Here is a 17,754-nt window from a genome sequence, read left to right on the forward strand (position 1 = left end):
CATTTCAGAATTGGCAATGTAGGACTTGGGCTTTATTTTTTACATTAAATCATTCTTTTTTTATGTTGCAAAATAATTTAACAACCCCTCTCCCACTAAACCCAGCGGAGCTCTATAACACGAAAGGTAGAAATAAATGAAAGCTTAAGACAGACGTTGTCCGGACTGACTCAATTAATTTTTTTTTTTGCTATTCACAAATATCTCTGAGGTTTCAAATTCCAGTTTCAATTTGTTATGGGAAGGACTTTGAAGTGGCTGGAAATTCTCCTGAGACAGCTATTCCCTGCTTCCACGCGCAGGCTTTATCAAGAAATACTTTAATACCAATTAACAAAAAGGCTCTAGAGAACAGGGAACTTAGTTCAATGCATGTGAATATTTTTTTTAAAGTATGTACATTTTATTCCTATGTACATTTAGCAAGCAGAAAGCCTCACACTTATCCTTCAAGGATGTCCTTGTACAGCTTAGAAAGTCATGCAAATTCCATTTACCAGGAATGGTGCACTGATCCATGCAAAGGTGGACAAAGAATTGAGATAGGCAGATTTTTTCAGAACTCGCAGCTCATTCTTTCGTATCTCCAGCACTTTTTCTGAAAACGATGGTTCCCAAGCATAGAGCTTCAGCACCTTTATGCCACCCAGAATTTCATTCATCAATTTGATGCGAGAGTCTTTATACCGCATTTGCTCCACCTAGGTTGTTAGTAAACACAGGAGACAGTGTCACAGGAATGACTAGAAAAGAGCTTTCAACATCTTGTCTCACAGCTGTGATGGTCCTTGGGCTATTTCTAAAGAGGATGCAAAAGGTAATTAAAGAAAGCCAGACTGTTATCAGTAAGCTTACTGTGCAAGTCCATACCTTTCAAGAAACCAGAAATCAAAGGAAATGGCTGAAAAGCAGAGTAGAAAAGCTTTCTATTCATCTTTACTGTTAGGTGTTACATTTTCAAAACCACTTTAAAGAAAGATTTAGGCACTTCAGAAGAAAACACTACCCTACTTCTTCCTTTGATACCTTCAGATTTTTTTTCTGATATGCATATTTGCACTTCTTATGGTATCCCTTGAAAATTGTGGTTACTCCTAGTTTATTTTTTTCATACACATTAGAATACAGTTCATCATTAAGTTACTTAAAAAAATAAAAATAAAATCCCTGCTCAGCTGTACAGACAAAATGAAAAGGTGCATTCACACACACATGCACACCAAGTTATGCAGCTCTGAGCGTCTTATAAGGGACAAGGAGAAAGGAATGTTAATACTAACATGTCAGCAACCAAGAGATTTAATGGGAAGCCTGGATGTCTCTTTAAGGCACATAATAATACCACTCTGTTACTAGGGCTGTGCTTAGATATAATTTATACTTGTTTTCCAACTCTTACCTTTTTTAGATCAACAGCTTGATTTTTTTTTAAATCTTCCAGTCACTGATATGTTGCACAGCACAAACCACTTACTAGATTTTTCTAGCACAAAGCCAGAGGGCACTGTTATATTGGTTTTTTAGCCTTCCTTGACTAGAGATGACTAAGACTACAAAGAAAGGAATAAAGGATCCTTTTACCTTAAGACAATAACTCAAATTTAGCCCAATTCAGTAGCAGTAAATGTCAACACAGGCTATTAGTGTAAAAAACAAGCTGTCAATTTCAGCTCCCATCTCTGAAAACAGTCATTCACAGTTCAAAGTACATCATTTATTTGCACCTTCTCTAGACACTCATAGAAGAAGCTACCAGGTGAAGGTATATGGAGACAAAGAATCTTCTTGCTAATCCCAGAAGCTGCTCCAGTTGTATGAAGAGCCACTGACTCAATGCCACACCTTTCCCTTAAATAGCATTCCATTCACTATGGGAAAAACTATCTGAGAGGATACAGTTATTAAATATATCAGTACAATCTTACTCAGAAGTAAATTGGTGCAAATGGCAGCTCATTAATGGCAAAGACGACTGATGCCTTCATTTCTCATAGCACAGCTGCCAATGCAGATAACGTCACCTGCTCTGCTGGCACCTTACCTGGAATGCTCTGGTTTTCATTGCAATTGCAGAGTTAAATGGGATAAGCAAAACCATCACAGCAACTCCCGCCAGCACAGGAGGCCCTAAAGTCTTAATTGAAAGAAAAAAGAGAAGTTGTTGTTGTGCCCAAGTGCTGCTGTTCTCTATAGCGAGCATGAAAACAACACCACGTTACAGAAACAGAAATGCATTGCCTCACTAATGAATGTTTTCAATTGAGAAGCTGAACTCCTCCCAGTGAAGTGTTCCGATACCACAGAACAACTGTAATGAGGAGACAGAAAAATATGACAGCCTCCACCTTGAATTATTATTATGCTACTACTGGTGATAGCAGAGCAGTTTGCGGTTTACTTGTTAAGTGGTTCCCAGAGGAAGGGAAAAGTAAGTTTGCACTAATGCAAATACTGAGCTATGAGCAAATGTAGGAAGGGAACAAATAAGCTAAACAGGAGAAATTTTTCCATTGACTTATCTCTAACATGTGGAACTGAAATTACAGAATTAACCCAGTACCCTCAATGTGAGTGAAAGCACACAAACTGCTAGCTACTAGAGTGCAGCTTAACAGCAGAGCAGTAACTCATAAAGCTGCTGCAACTTAACAGCTCTCAAGTCTAAATCAGTATGGTTATGTTGGCGCTACTGTTTTATGCAGTAAAACAGATTAATAGCAAGGAAACATTTTAAGGATGAAAATTAGCGCTCAAACTGAACCTGGAATAGACCAGAAACAACTTTACTGAAGCAAAGGAAAAATTATATTTATTCCAGATAAGACTTGTTTCATGTTGACTCGCACAAAACTTCTTTATGTGGCATAATACAATTTTTATACACGGCTTACATTTGCTTTGCCTGGGTTTCTTTGGTTTGGTTTTTAAACCACTTCCCTTAAGCTCTCATTTTTATCATCTACAGAAAACACTGTGAGGAGTCCAAGACTGATTCTATCAAAGCATGGTAGCGAAATAGAGGAGAAACAGAGGAGAAATACAGGTTATCTTTTGTTTCAAAGTCCTTATCACACCTACCAGCTGAACAAAATAATTAAGAGACTAATTGACCGTGTACAAGCTATTTTACTACAAGCCAGGACAGCAAGCTTCTAAAAGGGCAGTGGTGGGTCAAATTAACAAAAAATAAGCTTGCACATTATTTACATAAGTTCTGGAAAAAAAAGTGACAATGTTTGTACCTGCCAAAGGAAATACAGAGCTAGAAATATCTGAATTGGTGCAGACCACAACATGTTCAGGAAAGTCATCAGGTCCATGAAACGCTGGGCATCCACTGACATCAGGTTGACAATTTCTCCAACAGTAGATGAGCGCTTCGCTGAGTTTGTGATGACTAAGGACTGAGAAACAAGAGAGATTCAGTGGATTCACAATCTTGAGACATATGGAGAAACACAGAGAAGAAATCCTCAATTATCAGCAAAACAAGACACTCCCCAAGAATGTGCTTCTCTAACAAGAATAAAATAACTCACACCTACATCAATTCCTAATCTCCAAAGAACAAGACTTGATGAAATGGTTTGCTTGTGAGCACCTCTATCTCATTCAGTATGGAGCATTCTGAAGAAAACCTAGCTGCATCCAACCAACTCATAGCACAAACACGCTACTCTCCTGCATCCCTTTTCCGAATATTTTAAATGAACCAATATTTGCTTGTGATATGTCTGATGACCTATCAGTACACCCACATTAAGTTGTGATTGCTAGAAAATTCTGCAAAGTATGATAGAGGTACTCCTAAAAACTCATCAAAAACCCAATCTTTTATTTTCCAGGAGGCTGCTCTTCTCCAATATGCCTGCTCTTCCCTGAGTATTTGAGAACTGAGGCCACTTGTTTGGATATACCCTGGTGTTCCAACCAATGAAATGCTTCCAGTCTTACCTTTCGGTATATCACTCCAGTGATCCCAGTTCTCAGCCTCATCCCAGTAACAAAGCAGTACTGGAAATGCTGGTGAAGTATGAGTGTCTGCAGCACAGCACAGACAAACATCAAAGCCGCAATCAAAAATCCCCACCAGGCTGGGGCATCTTTGTTCTTAATGAAGCCGATTAATACACTGTTTTTCAGAAGATTAGGGAAGAAAAAGGAAAAAGAAATAAAAATAAAAACATGCAGCAAGTTTAATGGGACATAACACAGTTTCTCTCAACTATGGCATTCTGCCACATCCTCTCTCTAACCACACAAAGTAAACAGCTCTCCAGGATGCAGGCTGAGTTACGATTTCAGTCAAACAACATCGCAAAGATAAAACAGCAAAACCTTAGGCTTTGCCAGTGAGAAAGTCCCTTTGCAAATGAGCCTATAGAAAGTGAAATATGACGAGAAACTCTTGGTTTCCCCTGAGATTCAGCATCTAAACACATGGCTCACTGTCTGAGCTCTCTTAGGCAGCCCCCCCAGGGTAAGAGGTGAATGATGGGACACAGTAGCACAGTGTAGTAAAGCAGGCAGAACCAGCTTCCTACCCAAATCCTTTTCAAGCAGCCTGAGTGCTTCTGCCTGGGGTGTTTTCCCACAAAAAAAGAGACTAAAAAACATCCTCCTGGATGGATGCATAAAGAGCTCTTCACTCCTACTTTTTGGTGAAATGGTAGTACCATTAAACTGGCTGTATCATCTTCTAGTAATAAGCCATTTCTTACTACATACAGCTGCTCTGCCTGAGAGACCTGCACGCCATCAAGTAGCAAACAAGCAGAAGAACATACAGCAATGTCCAGTGTTCTCAAAAATTGCATGTGTGATTTGAGACTACTGACCAGAGTATTGAATTGTCAAAATATATGAGGAACAGAGATTTGACTCCATGGTTCAAATAACCAGCAGCAGGAAAATAGACCTGGAAACTACAAATCAGGCCCCAAAGCCTTGTGTGAGAAGCACAAGGTTGCTACATCTTCCAGTCCAGAGAGATCTTCCTTCTGCACCAGTTGTTCATGCTGTAAGTGGACAGCTTGAGGACCAACTCTTCCTCACAGTCCCAGCATGGGATTCAGCAGTCCTTGTAGAAACATAAAGCTATCTTATGTGCAACTTGCCAGACAGCCATGGCTTTTTCATTTTCTCTAACCACTAGCAGTGCATTTTCCTAGACTGCGGGAATTTAGATTCAAGAAGAAATTCCCCATCATATGCCTTATCACTGACAACATATCCAGGAATTTATGCAAATTTGAAAAATTCCCAGAATAGATTATACTTAAAGTGTTCTCAGAAGGAAGCCAGCTGCCTCCTCTTCATTAGGGACTCTGGAAGAAGACAGACTATAAGCTATTAAATGCCACCATACTGGCTTGGACCCTTTTTTTAGCAAATTTCCTAGTATGTTACAGATCACCCACAGAACATGATCTCAGAACAGCTCCATACTGGTGTTATTTAAAGAGACACTCATATAGGAGAAGGGCCCTCTCTTCTCCCCTTCCTCACATCCACCTGTGGCCTCCATCCACACTCCATTCCTCTCTCATGCATGAACAGGACAATGTGCTTTTCCACTGATTTGGTAATAAAATAATTGTTTGATAGAGGTGCTGGTATTTCCACTGTTACTTCCTTCTTAGTTAATGATTATCTGGTGGAATTCTCACTTCAAGAATAACACTAACAGATAAAAAAATGTGGGAATCGTGCAAATTCCTTTATGGATCAGGCTGAACAACTGGTCCCTCTGGCAAAGGAAGGTACAGGTGTCCCTCATACAAGGGAAGTTTGAAGACGTGCCACTTCCATCAAGATCTTGCTTTTTTTCTTTTTCAATAGAGCCATAATTTTCTTTCACATGGAAATTTACTGCAACTTTGCCTCACACATTCTCACTGCTGCGCACAAGTAAGAACACAGGAACTCCTCTAAATGGTTCAAAATCTTTCCCAGATGACAGCGGTACAGCCAAAGCACCACATATTTGAGCATCACGCTTCGTTTGTACGTCAAGTTACACTACAGCTGCGGCCACCACCAAGACATGTGGGTATCAGATGTACAGAGACTACTGGATCCAGCAAGCAGTGCTTACCTTTGGTTTCACAAATAATCCTTTAGAAATGGGGAGAAATTGCTTTGGACTACTGCATGGAGCAGCAGGTAATCTGTAATTCAAAGCTGTCTATTGGTGATGGGAGATTTACAGATCTTGCATTTCAGTGAAGCTTGCCCAACTTACAGCTTAGTCCGCAATAAAGAACTCCTGTCTTAAGGCATTTCAGTGGGAAGGTGGGGGAGCATACACATGCAGTGCTGTGAGGGAAACTAGCTATGAATTTCAAAAACAAATACTCCTTGCCAAAGCCAAGCCTCCACAGGGATTGCACATAGAAACTACTCACACAGTAAACCAACCTTAACAGCTGAGGGTTGACGAAAGAAAGTAGGTCTTGTATCAGCTTGAAGAAGGAGCCAATTAAGAAGTATGGCCCAAAGGTCCGCAACAAAGCTTTGAGAAAGGACGGCTTTCTATTGTGCTTCTTGCCTCTGATCAGAACTTCTGCTTCCTCTGGACCATCACCAACATGATTCAGCATATGGTTGGATTTCTTCATGTATGCCACATCTTCTTTCCTAGGGGATTGAAACAAGCAATTAGAGATAACCGCCAATGAGAACGTCATTGCCCTGTGTGTACAGCACTACACTAACATCTGAAAGTCTGCCCCTTCCTTTGCTCTGCTACTGATCAGTGGCAATACTTTCAACAAGATCTAAATGCACTCAGGGATAGGCCACTCTTGTACAATGAGTCTTGTTTTCTTTTCTTTTTTTTTCTGCAATACTTATGAGGTGTACTCCAGAGGCCAGAAAATCGATCGCCATGAGATGAGAATGTGGCCCAAAGGAGTAGGAGATGAAGGCTTGACTTCCTTTGGCAGAGAACAGAGTTGACCTTGAATCTCCAATTTCTTGTAAAGGAATCATCTAACAGTTGCTATTTACATACCACAAAAGGTACCCTCACCTAGTCCTTCCAAGACTGCATTCATTATTCAACTAGTAGTTGTACTAAACTTATAGCTTTATCTGATCGCACAGCTGCTTTCAGAGAGGCAGCCTGCATCCCCCGGGGGAGACAGACACTGAATCACATGCCAACCTAAGAGATGAAGCAGGCACAGCCCTCTCAAAACACAGTTTTGCATTCCTAGAAACTCGAACGAGTACAAACCATAGCACCTCCAAAGCTGAGCCATCTCCAAGGTTCTTCCAGGACAGAAACCTTGGGTTCAGGTGCCTAAATTTTACTCAGATGACAATTCAAGCATTTAAACCTTGGTTGGTTGTATCTCCTTCTTACTTTGTGCCTCTTACTCCATCTGCAAAAGAAGCCAATGAAAGTGAGCTCTTCTGCAAAGCTCTTTGAGACTGACAGATGAAAGATGAACCCAACACGTCCATGCTGCTGTCCAGGGCTCTAGGCAGGTTTTCCAGAAGCACCTCTGGGTGCCTGACTTCTGTTGCCTATCAATAAAGAGGCGGTGCTCTGGGAAATTTTTGCCTCCATGAATTGCTCACAAGGAGCAGCCTGGCAGCTTTTCTACCAGAAAATACTGAATTGCTGTTGTTTCTTGGGGCCTGTGGGACCTGGAGAACAATTTCCTGAATGTCAGCCAGGAAGGTTAAGTCCAGGTGGAGCAGGGAGAAGGAAATTAAGAGTCTGGGGCACATAAGCCTTGTAAGAAAGGACAGATGGAAGAGAGACTATAGGAACAGTGAAGACTTACAAGAAGGCATTTGAAAAACAACTTGTAAGGACTACCAAGTGAAGTTGGATTTATGATTATTCATAAAGAGGGTGCAGATTTTTCGGAGCTGGTTGGCTGCAAAGTCAAACAATTCCATCAGCCTGCGAGCATTCAAATTGATCACAGTGGCTAGCAGTCTGCAGGTAGAAACTTGTTCACATCCTTTCAAACAAAGGCATGCACAAATCCCAATTTCTTTGCAATGAAGTCTGAGGGCAGGGGGAGAACCTAAACCAGACATTTTTTGTTTCCCCCAGACAAGAACAAACAGTGTTGTCTTTGTCCTTCCAGATCAAACCTGGGGAGTTTATGAGCACAGCTTTATTTTTCTGGCAACCAGGCTGTTAAACTCATTGAAGGATTTGAAAAAAAACAAACAACCCAAAACAAGACTACTTGCCCCTGGCTTTGTGCTATTACAAATGTTTATTACAGTGACCTAATAGCAATGCAATAATCTCTCGCAGGAAAAAATCCCAAAGAGAGAGAATGCACTTCTAGTGTTTACTACGGGTAGCTAGGTGAGGTCAGGCTTTCAGCAGTGTGTGGGACGGCTCACACCCAGCTTTTTATCAAAGCAAAAAGCATGTACCTGGTTTCCATTATTTATAGCTGGGCAGATAACAGATGATGATTATCTCATGGGAAAACACATAGCTCTCTTAGTGGTGATGACAAGGCCCCGCATCTTCCATTTGCATAATAAGCATAGTCTCTAAAATCAAAAGCTAACTAAAAGTGAGGCAACAATAGATTTCAGCACTCTCTTCTCCATCCAGCACAGCTCTTTCTTTCTCAGAAGCAGCTGAACTTCTCAATAAAGTGAGGGAGAAGAGACTTCAGCCACACGTGCAGAGAGCAAAAGTAACAGAGAAATACTCTTTGCATGCTTTACTAACGACAGTAACAACTTAAACCCACACTGATGTCTCCTGTAACTCATTAGTAGTGAATTAATTATTAGCAATTATTTAACAGTAATTCACAAGACAGCTGTAAAGCAAAAGGTAAAAAATGTTCTGTAGGTTTAGGAACAAAAGAAATGTGCTAATCATTACCATAAAATAAGTTTAAAGCTTTAGGTAGGCCAGAATTGCAACTGATTAAGTTTTTAAAAATAGATTACTACTATGTACACTGCAAATATTTTCCACGACACTTTCAACACGTGTACAACTTGACACAGCATTTTTAATGTCATAAAAGCTTGCTGAGAACAGATTTAATGAATTTAAAAAAAAAGTATTTACAACAGTTCCTAAGCAACTACCACTAATGTTATTTGACGTGAAGTAATTGAGAATACCGACTTATAATTGAAGAATAAGCAGAGCCACAAAGCTTTCAGAGTTATGTGAAACACAGCAAACTGGAGTACAGTGATTTGCTTTGTTTTTGCTCTTTTCCCCACCTGAGAATCATTAATATAGTTGCCACAAAATTTTACCTGAGCTAAATACAAGCCAGAATTTATGGTTAAATTCATTGCCAACTGGCCCCAGTTTGTATGAATAATTTCCAAAATGCAATGAATCCCAGGACAAAACTCCAGGCACGGTTTCTGGTTTCCTAGCAAAAGTTTTCCTAGACCCTAGGCACTTCTGCACAATGGCTGCGCTCTTGCTATATAACAGCCTGGGGGAGTGAGATTTATGTCTGTGCAAAAAGACCAGAACCCAGACAATGCACGTTATTCCACACCATAAAAAAGAGAGACATTTAAAAAACAAAAAAAACCCCTAACATAAAACCACAACGCACATACACACAGAGCACTAGTGGACAAGTTGCTGGTGTTAGTGCTGGCAACCTTTCAAATTTTAGCTGCGAAGTGGAACTCTCCACATCATATTTAGCCTTGCCAAGAACCTTACAACTCTCTCCTAATATTATCACATAACAGGGTCTTTCCAATTTGGCAAGGATATTCACAGATGAGAACAGAGGAAAGCCTCCACATGGAGAAGAAATCTCCACAATGAAAGGAAATGGAAGTGCAGGCCTCCTCCTTATTGACATTTTTCATTTGAAACACACTATTATCACATCGATTTGTCTGGAAACATTTTGGACAGTAACCAGTAGAAGGAAATACAGTTGCACAATAGATAATTTCTTAAGATTAGATCAGGACAGAACATGCAATAAAAAGGATATCCTCTCCAGCGTGGATGTAACTGTATGTAAGTTCTGACCCTCACCCCATTTCCAGCAGAGACTATGAAAATTTTGCTGCTAACTTTCTAGGCAACAGGAATAGGATTTCAGCTCTTAAACGTGGGAGATGTCTTCCCTTCCTGCCTTTCACGTGTTTTAATTTTCCTATCTTTACTGCTAGAAAGTGAAGAGTTGTTCACTGCTAAGAGCCTTAAGGCTAAAAATAGTCTCAGGCCAAAACACTCATGATCGGGGTGATGAGGAATTCCTTTGGGTTTATGGTGCCAAGAAGTTGTGCTCTAACATGCCTAGGAGGGATGCAATTATGGGGTTAGACATCTACCAGCTCAGCAATGAAAGTTGTTCATTTTTTTACAATCCAACCAACTCAATCCCTTCTGTTTGAGCATCTCCAGCCCCTTCTCCACACGGTAAATGGCACTACTCACCCACGTAGACGTTAAGTACCTAGTTAAAAAGTGTGTCAGCTGTACACGAGCCCCAGAGGGCTCCTGCTTGCCTCCGCCTAGACATGTTAAAATAAGCAAATCTGACTGTTAATATGAATGAAGAACAGATAGGCTGAAGACGTAGGTGCCAGTTTTACTTGGCTTATTTTCAGGGATGAGCAGCTTATTAATGTTGAAATGACTCAGATCAATCTCTGTTTGCAGACTTGTTTTACTTACTGTTTGCACTCTGCTTTTTCTTTGTCCCACTCTTTACTTAGTTGTTCCACAATAACTTTTGAAGTATCATCTTCATTCAGTGACCACAAATCTTTATCTTCAAGCGGCCTTTTGTACCCAAGAATTGCCATGCTGCACATATGGAGAAATACAATCCAATTCAATTTGGCTAACAGTACTTAAAGCATTGCTAGTAACTCTGGGACTATTAAGCTAACGAAAGCAAGAAGACACTTGTTTACGGAAAGGGTGATAATTAAACCTCCATCTCCCTTTGTTCCTTATATTAATGTTTGCAATTAAGGAAAGGAGATTACGTAGTTTTGATTACATGTATTTTATTGAAAACATCACTTCAGAAAAAAAAGGACAATAAAAAGCAACTACCAGAAACAGCTGGATGAAACTGTGGTGTTAAATGAAAACGGTGAAACTTTAGAAATGAAAATAACTAAGTCTGTCTGGAATAACTGTCAGAGATGAACAAAATGCAAAAGTGAAGCTCACATAAGTTAAAAGAAAAAAAAATTATCTGAAAACTACAGTTCCTCAACTGTAAGAGGAATTTTGTCACAGGATACAAACATCTCATTGCCAAGAATATTGATGGGGAAGCTGAACATTCAAAACTCTGGAAGTTTAGAAAGATCTCACTCTCTCACTGAAAAGAACTTTACAGGGCTGTTGCCAGGACAGTAAAGTTATATGGATGGAAGAATGGAGATCTCAATGCCTATGGAAAAACTGGGTCTTAACATGACCTTTGACAGCTGTTCCACTTCTTTATCATGGAGTAGTAGAAAGCCCAATCTCAAATTGACATCTTTAATACACATGCCTTTTGACAGCAGTATCAGTTGGTGGTAATCATTTGTCTATATAACTCAGTTTACTTGCCCTCTTGCACAAAACGTGTCCTTTTAAAAAAGCATTCACCCATGAACGTCAAGTTGATGAAAGATTGCCACAATTAATCTTGTGGAACAAAGTCTTACATCTTGGTTTAGGTTACACTCCAGCATGTGGTAAGCACAAACAACCAGGCTGTATGCTCTGTTAGTCATGCCACAGTGGTTGTCACTACTCTCCAGAGAGGTTTGGCCAGTATGAACACACTGAAAGCTGTTTCTAAAAAGGCAAATGCTAGAGGTGCTGACACCACTGTGGATGAAACAGCATCCAACATCAACTACTTACAGAGGAAAAATCTCTGTATTGCTAACTCTGTACAACACATATCACAAGTAGAGTTTGGGGTTGTAAGCTGTCCAACGGCTTGAAAAGAGAAGCTCACCTTGTAAACCACCAGAATGTCAATCTTGACAGGAAGCCTGAAGTTAACTCTGGACATGGATTCTATAATAAAGTTGTAGGGGAGAAAAAAATGAAACCAAACCAACAAAATGAATAAAGCAAGACATTTACCATTAGCTTAATAAGAAGACAGACTATTTTGGTCGGTTTTGGTATATTATATGGTATATTACGTGTATGTATCTATGTCCTAATGAGACATAAAATTGATTTCTTTCACTTCCCACGTCATGCAGAACTCCTTTTATCTTTAAAAATTGCTTTATATACTGCCTCTAAATCACACTCATATAAAGTGAAATGTCATTCTATAGTTTCTGAAATGTTCATTTTAAGAAATAAACTTTGATCTCAGCTTGTTTCAAACATAAATCCAGTTATGGAGACAATTTTATGAATTGGAGAAGAAATTTAACCTGTGACACCACTAATACCTTCTGTTATTAATGTTTTCCCATATCTACTCTCAGCACATATATAACTCGTTTACTAAGACAACCCTTATAGACTTTAGCCAACTTTAAATTAATGTTAAGTAAGTAGACCACCATCTCTACAAAAAAACCCTCTTAAAATAATGTTCATAAATGTAAATTAAGCTGCTGTGAAGCAGCAACTAAGAGAGCTGCTTTCACTACATGGCTTCCAGTCACTACTGATGACACATATAATGCAAAAAAGCTTCAAACCCCAGTATTACTTTCCATACCTAGTGTTTCGTAAGGGTGTCACTAACTACTGCAATCTCAATGACAACTCAAAGCTGTTTTCAATGACAAGTATTCTCAGTGGAAGCCTCAAAACATTATATTGTCTGTAAGATATAAATAAAGCACAGTAAAAGTACTTACAAGATCTGTATTAACAGGTGAAAAAAATGGAGGCTTTTCTTTAAAACATGAAAGGATCAACTCAATGATTATCAAAGCAAAGTAGATGTAAAATGTGGTAAACCTGAACCTTTCATTTACATGGCCCTAGAGGGAAAAAGAAACACAGTAAATGATTGTTTTTATTGTACTTCCCAGCCCCCCTAACACACACACACACACACACACACACTTCTCTGACTTTCTCACAGCTTCTTTTGGCAATTCCTTTTCTTCCCCTGCAGTTGAATACTGCAAAGTAGTTGCTAGCAGGAATCATCTGACAAAAGTATGCACATACTCTGTAAAGTGCCTAAGAACATGCTTATCTCCTAGCTTTTCATTAAATTATGTCAAGTTCAAAGTGCTTATACATCTTCACTGCATGCAGACACCCTCTGGAATCAGGGCTACATGACATCCTTTTAAATTACCTCCAGGGGTTCTTGCAAGATCCTGTCTTAAGCATAGGAACTGTCAACCCAGATCAGAGAACATCCATTTACTTTAGTATCTTGTCACTGACAAGGAGTCAGTGTTAAATACTTTCAGAAGAAGCTGCAAAAAAACACTGCATTACATAATAACAGTTCCATCTGCTCCAACGATATTTCCTTTCCTACTCATATGAGTCTCCAGCTGACTTAAAACTTCCCACTGTGAGGGTATGTCCCTTATACAGCTTTTTCACATCCTAATGTAGCTGTGAATGCTCTCATTGTCCACTTAAAATATTTAAGCCATAAGTGCAAGGGAAAGAATGTTTGGTCCTTGACAGTTGGAAGAAAAAGAGAAACCTTACCCATACCTGTTCTAAGGCTCTGCACTCATAATTATAAGTTGATTAAGGATTCAAACATTGATAGCCCAATATTTGTACTTATTCACCACTACTACAGTTTTAAAATTGACTTTAAGTGGTGTTTGAAAGGGTCACACCAGGATTGCAGCTATTTTCTGAAGAAGTCCTGCACAGATTGTCATTTAAGGTTTAATTCAACCTCCGCTGGAATATTTACAACAGCCTAGCACAGCAAAATCCTTGCTCAAAGGATAATGTTGCTAATAGTTACAAAAAAGCAAGTGCAAAAAAGAAAAAGGAAATCACCAAACAGAATCAACGCTGATTTCACTGAGGAGAAGCAATCACCTTAATGTTTTTCAAATACTCCTTTTCACTCCTAGCCTTTGATGATGTAATCACTGAAGCAATCTGCTTTGCCCTACTTAGTGAAATTTGTTTCTGTGGAAAACATGACAACTTTCTTACTGTGGGAGAACCTGCTATGTTTTCAAGCAGGAATCCTAACAGCCCAGGTTTCTTTCCTCTCCCTCCAACTTTCTGTTCTCTATTTACAGCCACAGTTGGAGTCAAAATGCTATCCTCAGCACATCAGGCACTGACAGGAGAAAGCCTATGGAGCTGTATAACGTGGCCGAGCTGCCTAAGCAAAAAAAGGAACATTACATACTAAAATGCGTCATCTCTGATTACTACCCATCCCTATTTAAACACGGCAGGGGAAGGGGGCTGCAAAAGGGAAACAGGAAGGAAAAAAAAGAAAAGAGTGTTCTAATACATATACAGTGTTAGTACAGCCCTCACATGTCTATCAGGTTTCCAGTATAGCTTTGGGCTAAGCAAAATCAGCTTTTTGACATTGCATGAGAAATCCCAGCTCCCTTCAAGTTATACAAGTCTGAGTCAAGGCAACGGAACCAAACCTCTCCTTCTCTCTGGCAAAAGCTGGGCTCAGATCTGACTCCAAACTTGGTGATTCATTAGTTTCACAGAGATGTTAATGCTACATTTCCTGTTCTCCAAGTGCTAACAAGGATGGCATGTTACCTGTGCTGTTGTAGTCATGATCTTAGACCGGAAAGGCCCCACGGCACAGAGCACAGACAAAAACCAGAAGATAATGAGAACTCCAGAGGACTGAACTCCTCTCAGCCTTTCATATTGAATAAGCAATGTAGCTAACAGCTGTAAAAGCAAATACAGGAATACGTGAACTCAATCCCATCCCTCTGCTCCCCTTGTTCACACTCTCACTTGGCAGCTATTACAGTCATAATCTACAACAGGACCTCTTTGAAATAAGGCCTCATCATAACTTCACAAAAGACAAAGGCAAAACCTCCTCTATCTGAGGAAAGCAGCATATAACTTTATGAAATAATCTGGTTTTACGGTTTCCAGAGCCTTATCTCCAGAATCCAATTTTTTTAATCAGACTTTGTACCTAGGGTTAGGCACAATTAAATATTAGATACAAACATTTTTAAAAAATGTACAGGTTGTCATTTCTCCAGTCAAGATGGACAACTGTGACTTGTCTAGAAAACAAGATTTTAAAAAAATGTAACCAAGGGAATTAAAACCGTAATGGGTAAATTCTACTGCTTCATTTTTCATACAACAGCCCCAAGTCTGACTGTCATCCTAGGCAAAGAAAATTTGGTTTCTGTTTAATGGAGGAACAACCACCAGATAAGAGACATTTTTACAAAGTCCAGTACAATTCTGAACAATGCACAAACCATGGTCTATCATATCTCCCTGTTTAGGCAAAGTCATACCCAAATTCTATTCACACCTGGATCACGAGCCTGGAGAAACAGATAAAAGCAAGGTGGGAGGCTGAACAACCTCTCCATTATAAAGATTTTAATTTATATAGCTGAGAGATATCTGTAACTGTGGCCTTTTCAGCAGGCAAAATTTGCTTCGGTAATACAAGTACTAATCATTCCGTAGAAAGAGTACAGGATAAGGCAATAAATGCAAAGGAACCCTTTTCCTCCTTCATCTGCCTAAGAAAGAGTTATTCTTATCGCTCACAATAAACAGAAACAGCTACAAACCACAGTGATGCCAACGATCAATGGAGTTACGAAATAGACTGGTGGAAGCGTCCTGTTCTGCAGGAGCTCATGGAAAGAGTAGAAGAGATCTGCCCAGGTCACGCACCACAGCAGGACTCCGAGCAGCTGAAAGCAGTCAAACAGAAACAGCATTTGGTAAACTCATCTCCAGGAGCAGTCAGAGGGCTCTCAAAACCCTGGTGATTCATGGGTTCCCAGCAAGACAAAGCTGTGTAAACACAACAACGCTGCTGTGTTGATCAGCTGCGTCAGGATAACGGAACCGCGCCACCGTGCTCAAACCAAGGACCTCATCTCGGCTGCTTTCTGAGGGATTTGCAAACACAACCAGCAGAAACACTAATGTATTTACCTGTGTTTTTTTCCCCGTACTATTCAGTTTTGATTGGAAACACAGGCACCATCCAGACAAAAGGCAGTCATGCCCTGAAGCAGAAGCCTGGAATTTTTCTCCAGGAATAATCCCAGTTCTCCAGGGCCCATGGAATGTGACTTCTTCTCAGTGAGGGTGACAGAGCACTGGAACAGGCTGCCCAGAGAGGTTGTGGAGTCTCCTTTTCTGGAGACATTCAAAACCCGCCTGGACGCCTTCCTGTGTGACCTCATCTGGGTGTTCCTGCTCCGGCAGGGGGATTGGACTGGACGAGCTTTTGAGGTCCCTTCCAATCCCTAACGTTCTGTGATTCTGTGATTCTGTGACTTGCTTGCTTTCCTTAGCCCTAGCCATTTATAAACCTGAGGTGTGCTGACACCAACCACCTCTTAAGCACAAGATGCAGATGCAGTCACATAGCTATTGGGTAGGTAGAGTAGCTTGAAAAAATACCTTCTTGAGCTTAACTTAACAGTCAGATTAAATTCTCCGTAGACCTATCTTAAGATCTTTCTTTGCAGCCTTCAGTGGTTTACAGCTTAAGTAAGGGTGAAGCATCATAGTTTTGGCTCAACAAAAATGTCAACTCTTTTCTGCAGAGCAAGCAACTCCTCTCTCTACCCAGAAAGCTGGGCTCATAGGATGGATTTTCTCACAGATGTGCTATCCTTTGGTATCCTTCCTTAGAAATCCGTCCGTACACTGTTGTTTCCTGTAAGCAAGTTCTTCAGTTTTCCCATAAATCAGAGGAAATTTTGTTTAAACCCTACTGCAGCACTTGCTTGGGATACTGAACTAATGCTGATAAACTCAAAACTGCAAAGAGATCTTACCGTCTTGAACCTGCTCAGCACAGAAAGCACGATGTATCCTCTTTTGTTGTGCTTTAGGTAGAGAAGATAAAAGGGTAATGCACTCCATAGATAAATGCTAGGGATCCACGCTAGGATGGTATTCTGGAAACACGGTGTCAGGTCTGGATTATCAGTGTGTATCGAAAGATTTGAATCCTGGAATAAAGATAAAAAACATTTATTAATAGAGAGGCAGAAACGCTGCCAACTGGAACATCTACTTGAAGAAGCTGTATCCAAATTCTGCCACAATTAGCAAATGGCCTTTTTGCAAATGGCAAAAAGCTTTCCAAAAATACCTACCCCAACTACTTGTGGTTAATCTGCCACAGTAGAAAGGCTAAGTACAGTTTTAAATACTGGGCAAAACTCAGACAGACTTCAGCCTTCCTGCATCTCAGAGCTGGACATACATTTCGTAGCAGACAAACACCTTGTGTTTCTGTCTTTGCGAAAGCTCGGTTACAGGTGCTGACACCATGGCATTTCTCAGGCATTCCCAGCCTGGAGAGCAGCTGCTAAACAAAGCTCTTGGGGCAAAATCCTTGACTTGAAAACTCATCCAGCAAGAATGTCCAGCACTGGAGAGAACGATCAGATTTAGATCTACTGTGTGCTGACCTGGGAAAACCCCCTCCAATTATAACTAATATTTTATTCTACTTACTCATATGCCTCCAACTATAATTACTTCCCTATTCTAAACAAAGGTAAAAGGAATGTATTGACACAGAGGTAGGAATACAGATTTTTCTTGTAATCACTGCAAGCCATGCTTTCCACCTGTGGCCC

The 17,754-nt window shown here is 40.1% G+C and overlaps 1 protein-coding gene across 1 annotated transcript in view; it reads right to left on the reverse strand.

Annotated features, from left to right (window-relative positions):
* ABCC3 (ATP-binding cassette, sub-family C (CFTR/MRP), member 3) overlaps window positions 1-17,112 on the reverse strand; it is a 34,926-nt gene extending 17,814 nt beyond the window's left edge. The window contains exons 1-11 of the mRNA XM_010188214.1: window positions 16,942-17,112; window positions 15,715-15,840; window positions 14,696-14,833; window positions 12,829-12,954; window positions 11,958-12,019; window positions 10,664-10,795; window positions 6,421-6,639; window positions 3,955-4,132; window positions 3,243-3,404; window positions 2,042-2,134; window positions 498-701 (exon numbers count right to left, since the gene is read on the reverse strand). Of these exons, the coding sequence (XP_010186516.1) occupies window positions 498-701; window positions 2,042-2,134; window positions 3,243-3,404; window positions 3,955-4,132; window positions 6,421-6,639; window positions 10,664-10,795; window positions 11,958-12,019; window positions 12,829-12,954; window positions 14,696-14,713 (1,194 nt within the window). The 5' untranslated portion in view covers window positions 14,714-14,833; window positions 15,715-15,840; window positions 16,942-17,112. The remainder of the gene's footprint in view (window positions 1-497; window positions 702-2,041; window positions 2,135-3,242; window positions 3,405-3,954; window positions 4,133-6,420; window positions 6,640-10,663; window positions 10,796-11,957; window positions 12,020-12,828; window positions 12,955-14,695; window positions 14,834-15,714; window positions 15,841-16,941) is intronic.
* Between the last annotated feature and the right edge of the window lie 642 nt (window positions 17,113-17,754).

The sequence above is a fragment of the Mesitornis unicolor genome, unplaced genomic scaffold, assembly GCF_000695765.1.
Source record: "Mesitornis unicolor isolate BGI_N332 unplaced genomic scaffold, ASM69576v1 scaffold7197, whole genome shotgun sequence".
NCBI classification, from domain to species: Eukaryota; Metazoa; Chordata; class Aves; order Mesitornithiformes; family Mesitornithidae; genus Mesitornis; species Mesitornis unicolor.